Here is a 16,175-nt window from a genome sequence, read left to right on the forward strand (position 1 = left end):
GTGCACACCTTCAACAATATCTCATTTGCTTTTAGTGAATATTTAACCCTAAACATATTGAAATTGGTTCAGTCCCTTAACCTACAGTGTTGCCTTCCAGTGAACTATATTTTCATTCAGTCAAACCTTATCCAAGAACAATTCCTTCTGAGTCATAGAGATGTACAGCATGGAAACAGACTCTTCGGTCCAACCCATCCATGCTGACCAGATATTCCAACCCAATCTAGTCCCACCTGCTAGCACCCGGCCCATATCCCTTCAAACCCTTCCTATTCATGTACCCATCTAAATGCCTCTTAAATGTTGCAATTGTACCAGCCTCCACCACTTCCTCTGGCAGTTCATTCCATACACGTACCACCCTCTGTGTGAAAAAGTTGCCCCTTAGGTCTCTTTTATATCTTTCTCCTCTCACCCTAAACCTATTCCCTCTAGTTCTGGATTCCCTGACTCCATAGAAAAGACTTTGTCTATTTATCCTGTCCATGCCCCTCATGATTCTGTAAACCTCTATAAGGTCACCCCTCAGCCTCCGACGCTCCAGGGAAATCAGCCCCAGCCTGTTCAGCCTCACCCCATAGCTCAAATCCTCTAACCCTGGCAACATCCTTGTAAATCTTTTCTGAACCCTTCCAAGTTTCACAACGTCTTTCCAATAGGAAAGAGACCAGAATTGCACGCAATATTCCAACAGTGGCCTAACTAATATCCTGTACAGTTGCAACATAACCTCCCAATTCCTGTACTCACTACTCTGACCAATAAAGGAAAGCATACCAAATGCCTTCTTAACTATCCTATCTACCAGCAAGTCACTTTCAAGGAGCTATGAACCTGCAGTCCAAGGTCTCTTTGTTCAGTAACACTCCCTAGGACCTTACTATTAAGTGTAAAGGTCCTGCTAAGATTTGCTTTCCCAAAATGCAGCACCTCACATTTATCTGAATTAAACTCCATCTGCCACTTCTCAGCCCATTGGCCCATCTGATCAAGATCCTGTTGTAATCTGTGGTAACCTTCTTCGCTGTCCACTACACCTCCAATTTTGGTGTCATCTGCAAACTTACCATCAGTACCTCTTATGCTCGCATTCAAATCATTTATATAAAATGACCAAAAGTAGAGGGCCCAGCACCGATCCTTGTGGCACTCCACTGGTCACAGGCCTCCGGTCTGAAAAACGACCGTCTACCACCACCCTTTGTCTTTCAGCTTTGAGCCAATTCTGTATCCAAATGGCTAGTTCTCCCTGTATTCCATGAGATCTAACCTTGCTAACCAGTCTCCCTTGGGGAACCTTGTTGAGTGCCTTAGTAAAGTCCATATAGATCATATCTACCGTTCTGCCCTCATCAGTCCTCTTTGTTACTTGTTCAAAACCTCAATCAAGTTTGTGAGACATGATTTCCCACAAACAAAGCCATGTTGACTATCCCTAATCAGTCCTTGCCTTTCCAAATACATGTACATCCTGTCCCTCAGGAATTCCCTCCAACAACTTGCCCACCACCGACGGTCAGGCTCACTGGTCTATAGTTCCCAGGTTTTTCCTTACCGTCCTTCTTAAACAGTGGCACCACGTTAGGTAAAAACAATGACTGCAGATGCTGGAAACCAGAGTCTAGATTAGAGTGGTGCTGGAAAAGCACAGCAGTTCCGGCAGCATCCGGGGAGCAGTAAAATCGACATTTCGGGCCAAAGCTCTTCATCAGGAATACAGGCAGAGAGCCTGAAGGGTGGAGAGATAAGTGAGAGGAGCGTGGGGAGAAAGTAGCAAAGAGGCTCTATGCTACTTTCTCCTCAGCCCCACGCTCCTCTCACTTATTTCTCCACCCTTCAGGCTCTCTGCCTGTATTCCTGATGAAGGGCTTTTGCCCAAAACGTTGATTTTATTGCTCCTCAGATGCTGCCGGAACTGCTGTGCTTTTCCAGCACCACTATAATCAGAGGCACCATGTTAGCCAACCTCCAGTCTTCCGGCACCTCACCTGAGACTATCGATAACACAAATATCTCAGCAAGAGGCCCAGCAATCACTTCTCTAGCTTCCCACAGAGTTCTAGGGTACACCTGATCAGGTTCTGGGGATCTATCCACCTTAAATGAGTTTTCAAGACATCCAGTACTTCCTCTTCAGTAATATGGACATTTGTCAGTGTGTCACTATTTATTTCCCTCCATTCTATATCTTCCATATCCTTTTCCAGAGTAAATACTGATGCAAAATGCTTGTTTAGTATCTCCCCTATTTTCTGCGACTCCATACAAAGGCCACCTTGTCGTGGTTCTGTTCGCCGAGCTGGAAGTTTTTGTTGCAAATGTTTCGTCCCCTGGCTAGGAGACATCATCAGTGCTCTGGAGCCTCCTGCGAAGCGCTTCTTTGATGTTTCTTCCGGCATTTATAGTAGTCTGTCCTTGCCGCTTCCGGGTGTCAGTTTCAGCTGTCCGCTGTAGTGATTGGTATATTGGGTCCAGGTCGATGTGTCTGTTGATGGAATTTGTGGATGAATGCCATGCCTCTAGGAATTCCCTAGCTGTTCTCTGTCTGGCTTGCCCTATGATAGTGGTGTTTTCCCAGTCGAATTCATGTTGCTTGTTGTCTAAGTGTGTGGCTACTAGGGATAGCTGGTCGTGTCGTTTCGTGGCTAGTTGGTGTTCATGTATGCGGATTGTTAGCTGTCTTCCTGTTTGTTCTATATAGTGTTTTGTGCAGTCCTTGCATGGTATTTTATAAAGTACATTAGTTTTGCTCATGTTGGGTATTGGCTCCTTTGTTCTAGTAAGTTGTTGTCTGAGCGTGGCTGTTGGTTTGTGTGCCGTTATGAGTCCTAGGGGTCGCAGTAGTCTGGCTGTCAGTTCTGAAACGCTCCTGATGTATGGTAGTGTGGCTAGTCCTTTTGGTTGTGGCATGTCCTCGTTCCGTGGTCTATCTCTTAGGCATCTGTTGATAAAGTTGCGCGGGTATCCGTTTTTGGCGAATACCTTGTATAGGTGTTCCTCTTCCTCTTTTCGCAGTTCTGGTGTACTGCAGTGTGTTGTGGCTCTTTTGAATAGTGTCCTGATGCAGCTTCGTTTGTGTGTGTTGGGGTGGTTACTTTCATAGTTTAGGACTTGGTCTGTGTGTGTTGTTTTCCTGTGTACCCTTGTGGTGAACTCTCCGTTCGGTGTTCTCTGTACTATCACGTCTAGGAATGGGAGTTGGCTATCCTTTTCTACTTCTCTCGTGAATTGGATGCCTGTGAGTGTGGCGTTGATGATCCGGTGTGTTTTTTCTATTTCCGTGTTTTTGATGATTACGAAAGTGTCATCGACATATCTGACCCAGAGTTTGGGTTGAATTTGTGGTAGGGCTGTTTGTTCTAACCTTTGCATAACTGCCTCTGCTATGAGTCCCGAGATTGGTGATCTTGCTAGAGATCAGGCCACCTTGCTGATTTTTGAGAGGGTCTATTCTCTCCCTAGTTACCCTTTTGTCCTTAATGTATTTGTAAAAACCCTTTGGATTCTCCTTAATTTTATTTGCCAAAGCTATCTCATATCCCCTTTTTGCCCTCCTAATTTCCCTTTAAGTATACTCCTACTGCCTTTATACTGTTCTAAGGATTCATTTGATCTATCCTGTCTATATCTGACATATGCTTCCTTCTTCTTAACCAAACCCTCAATTTCTTTAGTCATCCAGCATTCCCTATACCGACCAGCCTTTCCTTTCACCCTAGCAGGAATATACTTTCTCTGGATTCTCGTTACCTCATTTCTGAAGGCTATCCATTTTCCAGCCATCCCTTTACCTGTTAGCATCTGCCCCCAATCAGCTTTTGGAAGTTCTTGCCTAATACCGTCAAAATTGGCCTTTCTCCAATTCAGGACTTCAACTTTTAGATCTGGTCTATCCTTTTCCACAACTATTTTAAATCTAATAGAATTATGGTCGCTGGCCCCAAAGTGCTCCCCCACTGACACCTCAGTCACCTGTGCTGCCTTATTTCCCAGGAGTAGGTGAAGCTTTGCACCTTCTCTCGTAGGTACTTCCACATACTGAATTAGAAAATCTTCTTATACACACTTAACAAATTCTTCTCCATCTAAACCCTTAACACTATGGCAGTCCTAGTCTATGTTTGGAAAGTTAAAATCCCCTACCATAACCACTCTATTATTCTTACACACAACAGAGATCTCCTTACAAGTTTGTTTCTCAATTTCCCGCTGACTTTTAGGGGGTCTACAATACAATCCCGTTAAGGTGATGATCCCTTTCTTATTTCTCAGTTTCACCCAAATACCTTCTCTGGATGTATTTCCAGGAATATCTTCCCTCAGTACAGCTGTAATGCTATCCCTTATCAAAAACGCCACTCCCCCTCCTCTCTTGCCTCCTTTTCTATCCTTTCTGTAGCATTTGTATCCTGGAACATTCAGCTGCAGTCCTGCCTATCCCTGAGCCATGTTTCTGTAATTGCTATGATATCCCAGTCCCATGTTCCTAACCATGTCCTGAGTTCATCTGCCTTCCCTGTTAGGCCCCTTGCATTGAAATAAATGCAGTTTAATTTATTTGTGCTACCTTGTCCCATGCTGCCCTGACTTTTTGACTTGCTTCTATTCTCAACTGTACCAGTTGAAGTTGAATAAACCCTATGGCCGCCTTCTGTGTTTCTGGGCTTTTAACCTATAAGGACTTTCTTTAGTCTTCAGTTCTGTTATAAATGACTGGTTATCGTAACATTATTAGAATGCTAGGATGAAGCAAAATGGTAGCGCTGAGTCAACCACAATAACATGCATGTATGGCACATTTGATATTTGAAGAGCGAAGGATAGGAGGAGTACAGATATCTTTGACAGTTGTATGCTTAGTAAAGTTCCAACCGATAAGGAGAGATGAAGTCTTAATAGAGTTTGAAATCAGAATGAGAATTTTAAGTTTAAGGAATTGTTCTACGAGGAGGTTATTGTGAGTCCATGAGCACATGGCTGAATGAGACTTGCTTGAGTTAGTGTGAATAGGTTTGAATGTGCTTAAATTTAAGGAGGTTGAAAATAGGAGCTATTTGCATATAGTAGTGAGTGAGATGTTAAACAAATGGTTTGCTTGCCTTTTTAGAGTGATATAAAATGTCCCATTGCACTTTTTGAAGGAGAGAAGGGAAGTTCTCCCAGTATCCTGGACAGCAATTATTCTGCAACCAAAATTATTTGAACAGATTATCTGATCATTTATTTTATTGTTGAACTCTATTGGGTGCAATTAATTGTCTTTGGTAGCAACAAAAAAAACTTAATTGGCTGTAAAATGATTTCTGGGACACACATACCAAACAACCCCACCACCCTGTGGCCGACCACTTCAACTCCCCCTCTCACTCTGCCAAGGAAGTCCTGGGCCTCCTGCACTGCAAAATCCAAGCCACCCAACACCTGGAGGAAGAATGCCTTATCTTCCAACTTGGGACCCTCTAACCACATGGCATCAATATCGACTTCACCAGTTTCCTCATCTCCCCTACCTCTACCTCATCCTAGATGCTATCCTCTGACTCAGCACCGCCCTCTTGAACTGCCCTACCTGTCCATCTTCCTTTCTAGCTGCTCACTCCATCCTGTCCCTCCGATCTATCACCATCACCCACACCTGCATCTACCCATCGCCTTCCCAGCTACCTCACCCCCACTCCACCTCCACCCTCCTATTTACCTCTCATCCCTCTTCCCCACATCACATTCCTGATGAAGGGCTTATGCCTGAAACATCAATTCTCCTGCTCCTCGAATGCCGCCTGACCTGCTGTGCTTTTCCAGAGCCACTCTTTTCAACTCTGATCTCCAGCATCTGCAGACCTCACTTTCTCCTGTCAAAAGATTTATGATAACTGAGGATTATCATTTGTCAGATTGCTAGGTCAGAGAGTTCTACAAGCCATTGAGTCTGCACTGCTCAAAAACAGGCACCTACTATTCTAATCCCAATTTCTTGCAGTTAGCCCGTAGTGTTGTATGTCTTGGCATCGCGAGTGCCTATCTAAATGCTTCTTAACTGTTATGAGGATTCCTGCCTCTACCGTCCTTACAGACAGTGAGTTGCAATTTCCCTTTGGGTAAATGCAAGGATATATTTAAAAGAAGAAACAAATTGCCAAGTCAATTAAATTATCAGAGCTGTCTTTACATTTAGGAGTACAATGCATTAAAAATATGAAACAGTTTATACTCAGGCAGGTCTGCTGCAAATTATTGCAGCCTGTTGCAGGTGGCATGGTGGCTTCGTGGTTAGCACTGCTGCCTCACAGTGTTAGGGACCCGTGTTCAATTCCACTCTCCGGTGATGCCTGTGTGGAGATTGCACATTCTCCCTGTGTCTGTGTGGAGTTTTATCCCACAGTCCAGTGATGTGCAAGTTAGGTGGATTGGCCATGCTGTGTCTGTAGTGTCCAAGGCTGTGCAGGCGAGGTGGATTTGCAGGTTACAGGGATAGGGTAGGGGGGTGGATCTTGGTAGGATGCTCTTGGGAGAGTTGGAGTGGAGTCAATGGACCAAATGGCCTGCTTCCACACGAGGGATTTTATGATTCTATTCTGACTTTCCACCTGGCAAAGTGTTCAACTGATTGCAATAAGGGAATGTATTCTTTACATCCCTCTTTTTACTGAAAAATAAACATGTTGCAAAGTAAAAGATTAATTAATGTAAAAATATTGTAATTGAATGAAGTTGTTGGTATTAATTTGAACGATTAGCAGGTATACTAAAATAGAATACGAAGAAATTTTATTCAGATACATTAACTACTTCACTTTGAAAACAATTAGTATATTTGGTAATGAAGCTCAGAATGGTAATTTTCTATTTTGTACATATAGAAACATAAGAGGAAGCCGACAGGAAGGCAAAAGAAAACGTGACATGGAGACCCAGGAGGTAAGGAACAAGTAGGTGATGTTTGGAAAACAGTCCAAATAGAAGAAAGCAGGAACGATGGTAAAAGTCTGTTTCTTACAGACATATGTACTGTAAAAATCTGTTTTGAATCATCTATTGCTTTGTCTATCCCAGTGTGGTAGTCAAGAAAAGTTGGGGGCAAATTCATTCAGGAGGTGCAGAACAGACCATCAGAAGGAGGAAGCAAAAGGCTGTCTCAAATTTTGAGACTTGGCAGTAATGCAATTAAATTTTCTAAGATGGGGGTGCAAATGGCTTATAGAAAACCTTTGACTGGACAGCCAAGGATTCAAGGAATCTAAAATTCTTCAATGTTAACAATACAAAAGGCTTTTATTCACTTCCTTCTGTATGAATCGTGCATGAATGGTTAACATTTTCAATGAATTTTCATTATTAGTAAGCAAATTCTACCTCTTTTGCCCCACTTGTTGATTGTTGATGTTGCAAAAAGATTTCAATCTTCAAATGGACTTCTGGAGCTCTCGGATTTACGTGAACTGACTTTGGATATTTATTTGCTGATAGGGTATCTGCTCCAACACACTGGAACAAAAGGTTACTACCTCCTTCAAAATAATGAACCTATGGCGCTATGATCCGAGAATTAGAGAAAGAAAGCAATAAGCATTTCAACGACAGTTATGTTTATTTATGTAGAGCCTTTAAGATAATGAAATACTTCAGGTGTTTGATAAGGCAAAGTATTAAACAAAGCTACAGAAGGAGATATAAATTTTTAAAAATCAACAATGCAGTTTGCTTAGTTCAGTCAGAATTCATTGTCTGTCTCTAATTGCCCTTGAGAAAGTGGAGGTGAGCTGCCTTCTTAAACTACTGCAATCCATTTGCTGTGATATACGTACAATGCCAATAGGGATGGAGTTCCACGATTTTGACCCAGCTGTACTGAAGGAATGGTGATATACAAGTTCCTGCATATCTGCAACCCTTGTTCATCTAGATGGTGTAACCATGGTTTTGGAAGGAAGTATGTCAGAAGTCTTTGTGAATTTCTGCAGAGTTGTAGACAGTACACATTGCTGCAACTGAGTGTTGGTTGTGGAGGTAGTGAATGTAGTGTCAAAAAACAGCTGCTTTGCCCTAGATGGTATCAAGCTTCTTGAGCATTGTTGAAACTGCTGTCATCCAGACAAGTGGGGGAGTATTTCATTATGCTCGCAATTTTGTGCCTTGTAGATGGTGGACAGGTTTTGGGAGGCGGTAAGCTACAGAATCATAGCTTCTGACCTGTTGTTGTAGCCACTGTATTTCTCTGGCTAGTCCAGTTTAGATTCTAGTCAATGTTAACCTCCAGAATGTTGATAATGCAGTATTCAGTGATGGTGATGCTTCTGTATGTCAAGAGGTGATGGTTAATTTGTTTCTTTGTCGAGATGTTCCATGCTTGGCACGTGTGTGATGTGAATATTATTTATCACTTGTCAGCCCTAGCTTGGATTTGAACAGGTCTTCCTGCATTTGAACATGGACATAGTATCTAATGAGTTGTGAATGGTGCTAAATATTGTGCAGTCAACGGCAAACATCTCCACTCTTGCCCTTCTGATAAAGGGAAGCTCATTGATGTAGCAGTGCAAGATGGTTGGGCCTTGGACGCTACTCTGAGGAACTGCTGTAGAGATGTCCTTGAGGTGGGTTGACTGATCTCCAACAATCACAGTGTCTTCCTTTGCACCAGGTATGACTCTAATCAGCAGAGAGTTTGTCCCTGATTCCCATTTATTCCAGTTTTGCTAGAGCTGCTTGATTCCACACTTGCTCAAATGTGGCCTTCTTGTCAAGGACATTAGCTCTCACCCCACCTCTGGAATTCAGCTTTTTTGTTCATGTTTCATTTAAGAATGTAATGAGATCAGGAGCTGAGTAACCCTGGTAGAACCTAAACTGAGGGTCAGTGAACAAGTTATTGCAAAGCAGGTTTATTAACATTGTTGATGACTCCTTCAAACCCTTTACCTACGATTGAGAGGAGACTGCTGAGGCAGTAATTGGCCGGGTTAGATTTGTCCTGCTTTTTGTGTACAAGGCACACCTGAGCAATTTTCCACAGAGTCATCTCGATGCCAGTGTGGCAGCTGTACTGGGACAGCTTGACTAATTCAAGGATCATGAGGTGCTGTGGGCCATTAGTAGCAGCAAAAAGGAGACATTTTCAGCACATTTGTTGGAATGTTCATAGGGCTCTGGCCTTTGCAATACCCAATGCCTTCAGCTACTTCTTGATACTATGTGCAGTGAATTTAATTGACTGAAGACTTTCATCTGTGATGTTGAGGACTTCTTGAGGAGGATGATGTGCATCATTCAGTCGGCTCTCCCAGTTGAAGATATTTGTGAAACTGCCTCCACCAAAATTCACAACTGAATGTAACAGGACTACAGAGCTTAGATTTGATATATAATTGATGAATCAATTAGCTTTATCTATGACTTATTGTTTATGTTTTTGGCATGCTGGTAGTCCTGTTTTATAGCTTCACCAAGCTGAAAACTCATTGCATGTTGTTGCTGCTGGTATGCCTTCTTGCAGTTCTTGTTGAACCAGGTTGATCCCTTGGCTTGATGATTATGTTTAAATTGGGACTATGCAAGGCGATGAAGTTGCAGATTGTCTTCTTTCTGCTGCTATTAATGGCCCACAGCACCTCATGATCCTTGAATTGAGCACTTGTTCAGGCGAACTAAGAGGATTCCATTGCACTCCTTACTTGTACCTTTTAGATGGTCTATAGGCTTTGGGGAGTCAGGACTAGAATTCCTCGTCCCAGATCTATTGTTGTAGTCATGCTATATTTTTGTTTTAGATTAGAGATTAGATTAGATTACTTACAGTGTGGATACAGGCCCTTCGGCCCAACAAGTCCACACTGACCCGCCGAAGCGCAACCATCCAGAAAAGTGTTCAAATTTTCCTCTTTCTACTTTCTTTTCCTGCCCACCAACTGGTGCTGGAATACAGTTCGATCAAGTGGCAACATGTGATGATCAAAACATGTCACGTGAATCCTTCCCTCTCCATTGATGCTGCCAGACCTTCCAGCACAGTTTGTTTTTGTTTCAGATTTCATAGGTTGTTTGCACATGTATAAAATTAGCCATGGAGGTCATTAATTAATGATAAAAATCAGGAATATGGCCTAATTTTCTACCTTTCCTTTACACACAATGCTGAAGCCATATATTGTAATCCTCTTGCTATTGTCCACTGAGACACAATGGCCTGTCTGCTTTGTAATAGTTGTGCACGGAACAAGTGGAGAAGCCTCAGCTAAAATTTTACATGATGGGTAAATCAGCTGTGTTTTCCATTTTATTTCACTGTCCAGCAAGGACTTCTCTCTAGATACCATGCATCACAGTGCATTACTAAACTATACAAACCAAGCACGCTGCTGGATCTCAGTAGCCTTTTCTGAAAAACTGAAAGATATTAGGTGAAGGCAGAGTTTAAATTTGTAGTGAATCCATGTCAATTGACGAGCTTACTGACAGTCACTTTCAAAACTTAAGCATGGATAAGGTATAAGAAGGAAGTGACCGTGCCCAATGAAAGGAAATACATTAAGGACAACAGAGACATTTAAGAGACAAAACTTTATTTGAAATAAACTGTGAAGGTTTGAATGTTGATCGTCATTCAGACTCAGTTTAGTCCCAATGTGCAAAATTCTGACTCAAGGCTATGCTTCCCTCAGGAGCTTTGATCACCATTCAGATTTGAAAGAGTAATTTTTAATCAGTGGTTTCAGCCAGATGAAATATTGGACCAAGTAGATTATCCTGTAATTTTTGATTATGGTTTGAATTTACAGGAGAGTGAAGAAGATCTTGGCTTGTGGAAGGAGCAGTTTCATGAATTTATAGACGTCAAAATCAATGGTAAGCAGTATTATTTCTGTATTAAGTTGACAATCTTTTGCTTGATTGTATCTTCCATCATGCTTCTGGCTGTTACCAGAGTATCACCACATCAAAAGTTAAACATTGCTAAAAGAAGGCTAGCAATGTTTATGATATGTAGTGTCAAGTATTAATGTACATAAAAAGCTGCACAGAAACAGTTCAGTTTGTGACTGGGCTAAATGCACAATCTACACAGGACAGGTTTCCTTTCGTAAGTAATTTATTTTACACTTCTTCTTGAATGCTGTCCAAAATGAATGCTTTCGCCTTCAATTTTACCAACACAGTTCAGGTGGCAACAAAGACAAAACAGCATCCTGATTGACTAAGCTGCTTTTTTTCTTTTGTAGTCTTGACTTAACATATTGGTGCTTATCTGAGCCTTGCCCACTATTTGGGAAACTATGTTGCCAGATCAACAAAGTCAAGTCTCTGTCGTTTTATTGCATGCATGGGTCTCACAAGTGCACAGTTATTCTGCAGTTCTGGCTGGACACAGAAGCAAAATAGCCATGTAAGCTGAACAAATCAAGATTGTGCATTGTTGTATCACTTCTACAATAATGCAAGCAGCCTTCCTTTCATGGTAACTGTAGGGTATCTGACATCATCTCTATATTTGGAAAAGCATGCACGAAAAAATTAGGCATGTAAGAACTTTACCACATAACCAAGTTGCCATTTAGTCTGCATTTCGTTTAGATAATCAGATTGGCAAAGGTAGTCTCAAAAATGGGTTCATAGAATGTTTTTTGGATTTTTCTTCAATCCATATATTCTACACCCCAACCAAACAGCAGCCTAGATATTTTCTAATCAATCTTTCAGAGATCTTATGGTGCACCTCTGGAGTAGATGGGGCTTGAACCCAAGACTGGTTCATCGGTAAGAACGTTACTAATATATTCTAAGAGCCCCAGAAGCAGACTATTCTAGACCTGTAATATGCAAAGAAATAGAATTGATCTGTGACCTCAATATAAAAAAAGATATTATCTCTTTAAAAGTTCCTTCTAATTAGATATCTTGCAGCAGGGATAACAAGGCAATCAAATTGTAAACCACTGATCAACTGTTATGTTAACTCTGAATTGTGATCAAATTCCATTGAGTGTCAATACTGATTTTTAATTCAGAGATGCATATCTTAAAAGTCTGCTTCAGAACATCCAAGGGAAATTTGCTGGTTTCAGTTTATTTAGGTGTTAGCTGAGAAATGTTTAGTGCAGTTTGGATTGATTGTTGTGTTGACACTCAGTGAGAGAAGATAGCTCGGCCTGCACTGTAAACAGAGAAAAAGCTATTTGGACTGCTGATAATTTTAAATCTCAGTTTGGCTTTTTTATGATAGAACAGATATTGTAATACTTGGTCTAGCTTATACGTAATTGAAAATCTGCAGCAGTCCTCAAAGAGTCTCGCCATTGAAAAAAAAAAGCAACCAGCAGATTAGTTTGGAAGTATTGAGATCGAGCTAGAACAGAGATTGAAATTTCAGTAATGTAGAGATAATTTTTATCTCTGGGTCATTTGAACTGAAGAGAATTAAGCATTTCCAGAAGACTCTGTCATACCTATGATATATCCCTACATAAGTAAACACAAATAAATTTAAGACTTATAGGGAAAAGACATGTGCAAAATAATGAGAGAAACTAAAAATATGACATATACAGTGATGATCTGTGCTAAGACTGCAGACATTCTCAAGTTGCAAACGGGTCTTGTTCTGGTTACTATTCGCAAGTTGGGATACAATGTAGGACAGTGTAAAAAAACCTTTCAGAATTACAGGCAATGTCTATGTGTTGGGTTTTTTAAATTACTAGATGTTATTTCTAAGATGTTGTGATCACTGTTTCTGAGGGGATTTTTTACTCAAATCAGTTATTAAACCTGCCTCATTACCTACCTTTAAATCCAATGTAGCCTGATCCCTGGTTGGATCCACAGCATATTATTCTAGGTAAATGTCCCGAATACACTTTAGGAATTCTTCTTTGTGGCTAACTCTGCCAATCAGACAAACACAATCTACTAGAACATTAAAGTCACCCATGATTTTACCATGCCTTCTTTCCATGCTCTCACTATCTCCTGAAGTATGCTGTGTCCCACCCTGTAGCTACTGTAGGGGCCGAAATACTTTTTTTAATGTTCATTCATGGAATGGGGCATCATTGGCCAGGGCAGCATTTATTGCCTATACCTAGTTTAAGAGTCAACCACATTTCTGTGGAGTCACATGTAGGCCAGTCCAGGTAAAGATGACACTTTGCTTCCCTAAATGAGATTAGTGAGTCAGTTGAGGTTTTCCAGCAATAATCGATGCATTCATGGTCATCATTAGACTCTTAATTCCAGATTTTTTAAAAATTGCATTAAAATTCCACCATCTACCATGGCAGGATTCAAACCCTAGTCTCTAGGACATTACCTATATCTCTGGATTAATATTCTCGTGATAATATCAGTAGGCCATAACCTCCCTCATATAGGTCATTAATATATACGCACACACAGGAAAAGCAAGCACCACTACTGACCCCAAAGTATCTCTACTACAAACCACCCTCAGTCCAAATAAAATCCATTTATCCGAGCACATTGTTCCCTATAACTCCACTAAACTTATGCCCGTATTGCTAATGTGTGTTTTGTTCTATTTTATGCTGTTGTATGGCATTAAATCAAAAGCCTTTTAGAAATAGCCACACTACATCTACAACCCATATGAACCCTCTGTTACCTTTTCAAGTTAATTGGACATGATTTACCCTTAACAAATATATGCTATCTTTCTTTAATCAACTTGCTTTTGCCTAAACAATTTTTAATTTTTCCCAAATTATCACTGTGCAGTCACGTCTTCTTGACTTTGTGGCTCTGTCTTATGGAGAGAAAGCAAAGTTTTGCTTGTTTACAAGAGAGTGAATTTTAAAAGAGTATTGGTATGGATGATTTTTTAAAAAAATCTGAATTCCTTTACATTATTTTCCCTCCAACAATAGGCCCAACATCTGTTGGCTTGGATTTCTCCCTACATGGCTTCGAGTATGTTTATGGAATTCCAGAGCACACGGAGAACTTACGGCTGAAAACTACAAGGTGGGAACTGCCGCAATTGAGTAGAGTAACTTGAGTCTTGTAACAAGTGACTGACTGTGAAAGAGATTCTTCCAGACTTGTGATCATCCCAAGGTTCCACTTTGGTTCAGTTCAGCATGCATTGATTGAAACTGATCAGGGATAACTTCAAAAAGAAGCACGTGTTTGGAATAGTGATTGATTTACCTCTGGGGAGAGAGTAGGGTTATTCTGCCACTTCAGAACTCTCTTCTTTCCAACTTCCTTTATTTCAAACTCTCCAGTGTATTTTTATCCTATTCTTTTAAAGTGGTAACACCTGCTGAGTACAGTTCCATTGCTACCAATCTCCCTCTTTACTCACTCAAGCAACTGTGCTTCATGGGTGACCGTAACTGATCATTGTTTTATGCCATCATAACTTCTTCCAGTATGATTTATTAAGTACCATCAGAAAGTGTAACAATGAATGATTAGCTCTCCCCTTCCCACCATTCCCACTCATTTTAAAACTCCTGCCATTTCTATAATCTCTACCAGCAGTTGTGACTTAGACAAAACTGTACTTGGGGCTTAAACTTGATTTATATGGCCCAAAAACACACACAAAATGTGATGTACAAATTGAATCTTCGGGAAATGACTGATACATGACTGCAGTGAGTCATTAGTCATAGATGTCAAGGGAAACACGTCTTCACACTTATATTAATTAAGAATAACTAAACAATCATTGTTTGATTGATTTGTATATTTGCAGTCAAGAAGATCCCTACAGATTGTATAATCTGGATGTATTTGCATGTAAACTCCACAGTCGAATGGGAGTGTATGGCTCTGTACCTCTCCTCCTTGCACACAAACAAAACCAAACCATGGGGATTTTCTGGCTGAATGCTTCTGAGACACTGGTGGATATCAGCTTGAACACAGAGAATAAGGTGGGTGCAGGATTTCTCATTGGCTGAATAAGTGGAATAAATAGTGATTGAGTGATGTTCCAGTATATAATGTGCTCCATGTTATGTGTAATGATCCAGTTTGAGAAATGACTATTTAAATAATGCCTTTCATGACCTTGGATATCTCAAAATGTGTCACAGCCCAATGATAATTTTTGAATTCCAGTCATGGTTGTAGTTTAAGGAAAGGCAACAGCTAATTTCCACTCTACAAACTTCACGATCAGCAATTATACAAATGACCAGGCAGCCTGTATTGGCCATGCTGATCGAAGAATTAATTTTGGCTCGGGAACCAGTGGAGCATCTTGACTCCTCTTTGCCCAGAAGTGAAGAAATATTTTTATCCACCTATTTAAAGCAAATCTTCCTCAGTTTAATAATTCTTGAAAGATATCACCTGCAACAGAACAACACTTCCTGAGTACTGTTCTGAAGTCTGAGTCAGATGCCTGCTCAGATATCTGGAGTGGAACCTGAACGCATTACCTTTTAACTTGAATAAAGCCGGCACCTTAAAAACTCAAGTTACAGTGACCAGATCTTGAAATGCCATTAGCCATTTCAGCAAAATCCATAGTGAATCTGCTTATTTTTCCAGTTAAAGAGAGTGTAGATTCCAGACAGACAGACATTTCACGATGAAGCATCACAGTCCAATTCACAGAGCATGATCAAACCATGACATTAAGCTATGAAAGGAGATAGTAGATCAGTGTAAACAAAAGCTTTGTCAAAGAGCTAGGTTTTAATAGAGGGAAGGGAGGTGTAAGAATAAAATTCCAGAGCTTATGGCTTAGGAAACTGAAGATACAACTACAAATGGGAAAGTACAAGAGACAACATTAGATAAGCACAGACATCTCAGAGGGTTGTGGGGTATTGTCCTATCATTATAACTGATGGTGAGTTTAAACATGGACGTGTTGCTACTCCATTTCCGTAGCCTTTAGTTGTTCTGCAGCCACAGTGACAATAACACCTGCAAGTGCCTGGATCCATTGGTGACAGTTACAATGAGCCTATGTGGAAAATGTCAAATACAAGCACCACCTGAGCAATGTAATCATTCGCCAGTAACAGTACACACACAGATGATAGTTTACCAGAGTCCTCAATACTATGGGAAATGGAAGCCTCCAATAAGGAAAGCCATGGAATGCCTCTCCATTAATCTTTTACGTAGCACACCTTATTCAGAAGTATGCTGAAGAAGCAATGTTTTGTACAAACAGTAGTAGATGTAAATGTGATAGA

General features: G+C 40.8%; 1 protein-coding gene across 1 annotated transcript in view; it reads left to right on the forward strand.

Moving 5' to 3' along the window:
• LOC132818041 (neutral alpha-glucosidase C-like) overlaps positions 1–16,175 on the forward strand; it is a 125,201-nt gene that overhangs the window by 38,565 nt on the left and 70,461 nt on the right. Inside the window, exons 6-9 of the mRNA XM_060828649.1 lie at positions 6,864–6,921; positions 10,779–10,845; positions 13,881–13,977; positions 14,717–14,897. Of these exons, the coding sequence (XP_060684632.1) occupies positions 6,864–6,921; positions 10,779–10,845; positions 13,881–13,977; positions 14,717–14,897 (403 nt within the window). The remainder of the gene's footprint in view (positions 1–6,863; positions 6,922–10,778; positions 10,846–13,880; positions 13,978–14,716; positions 14,898–16,175) is intronic.

Source organism: Hemiscyllium ocellatum, chromosome 8, assembly GCF_020745735.1.
Source record: "Hemiscyllium ocellatum isolate sHemOce1 chromosome 8, sHemOce1.pat.X.cur, whole genome shotgun sequence".
In the NCBI taxonomy this organism is placed as follows: domain Eukaryota; kingdom Metazoa; phylum Chordata; class Chondrichthyes; order Orectolobiformes; family Hemiscylliidae; genus Hemiscyllium; species Hemiscyllium ocellatum.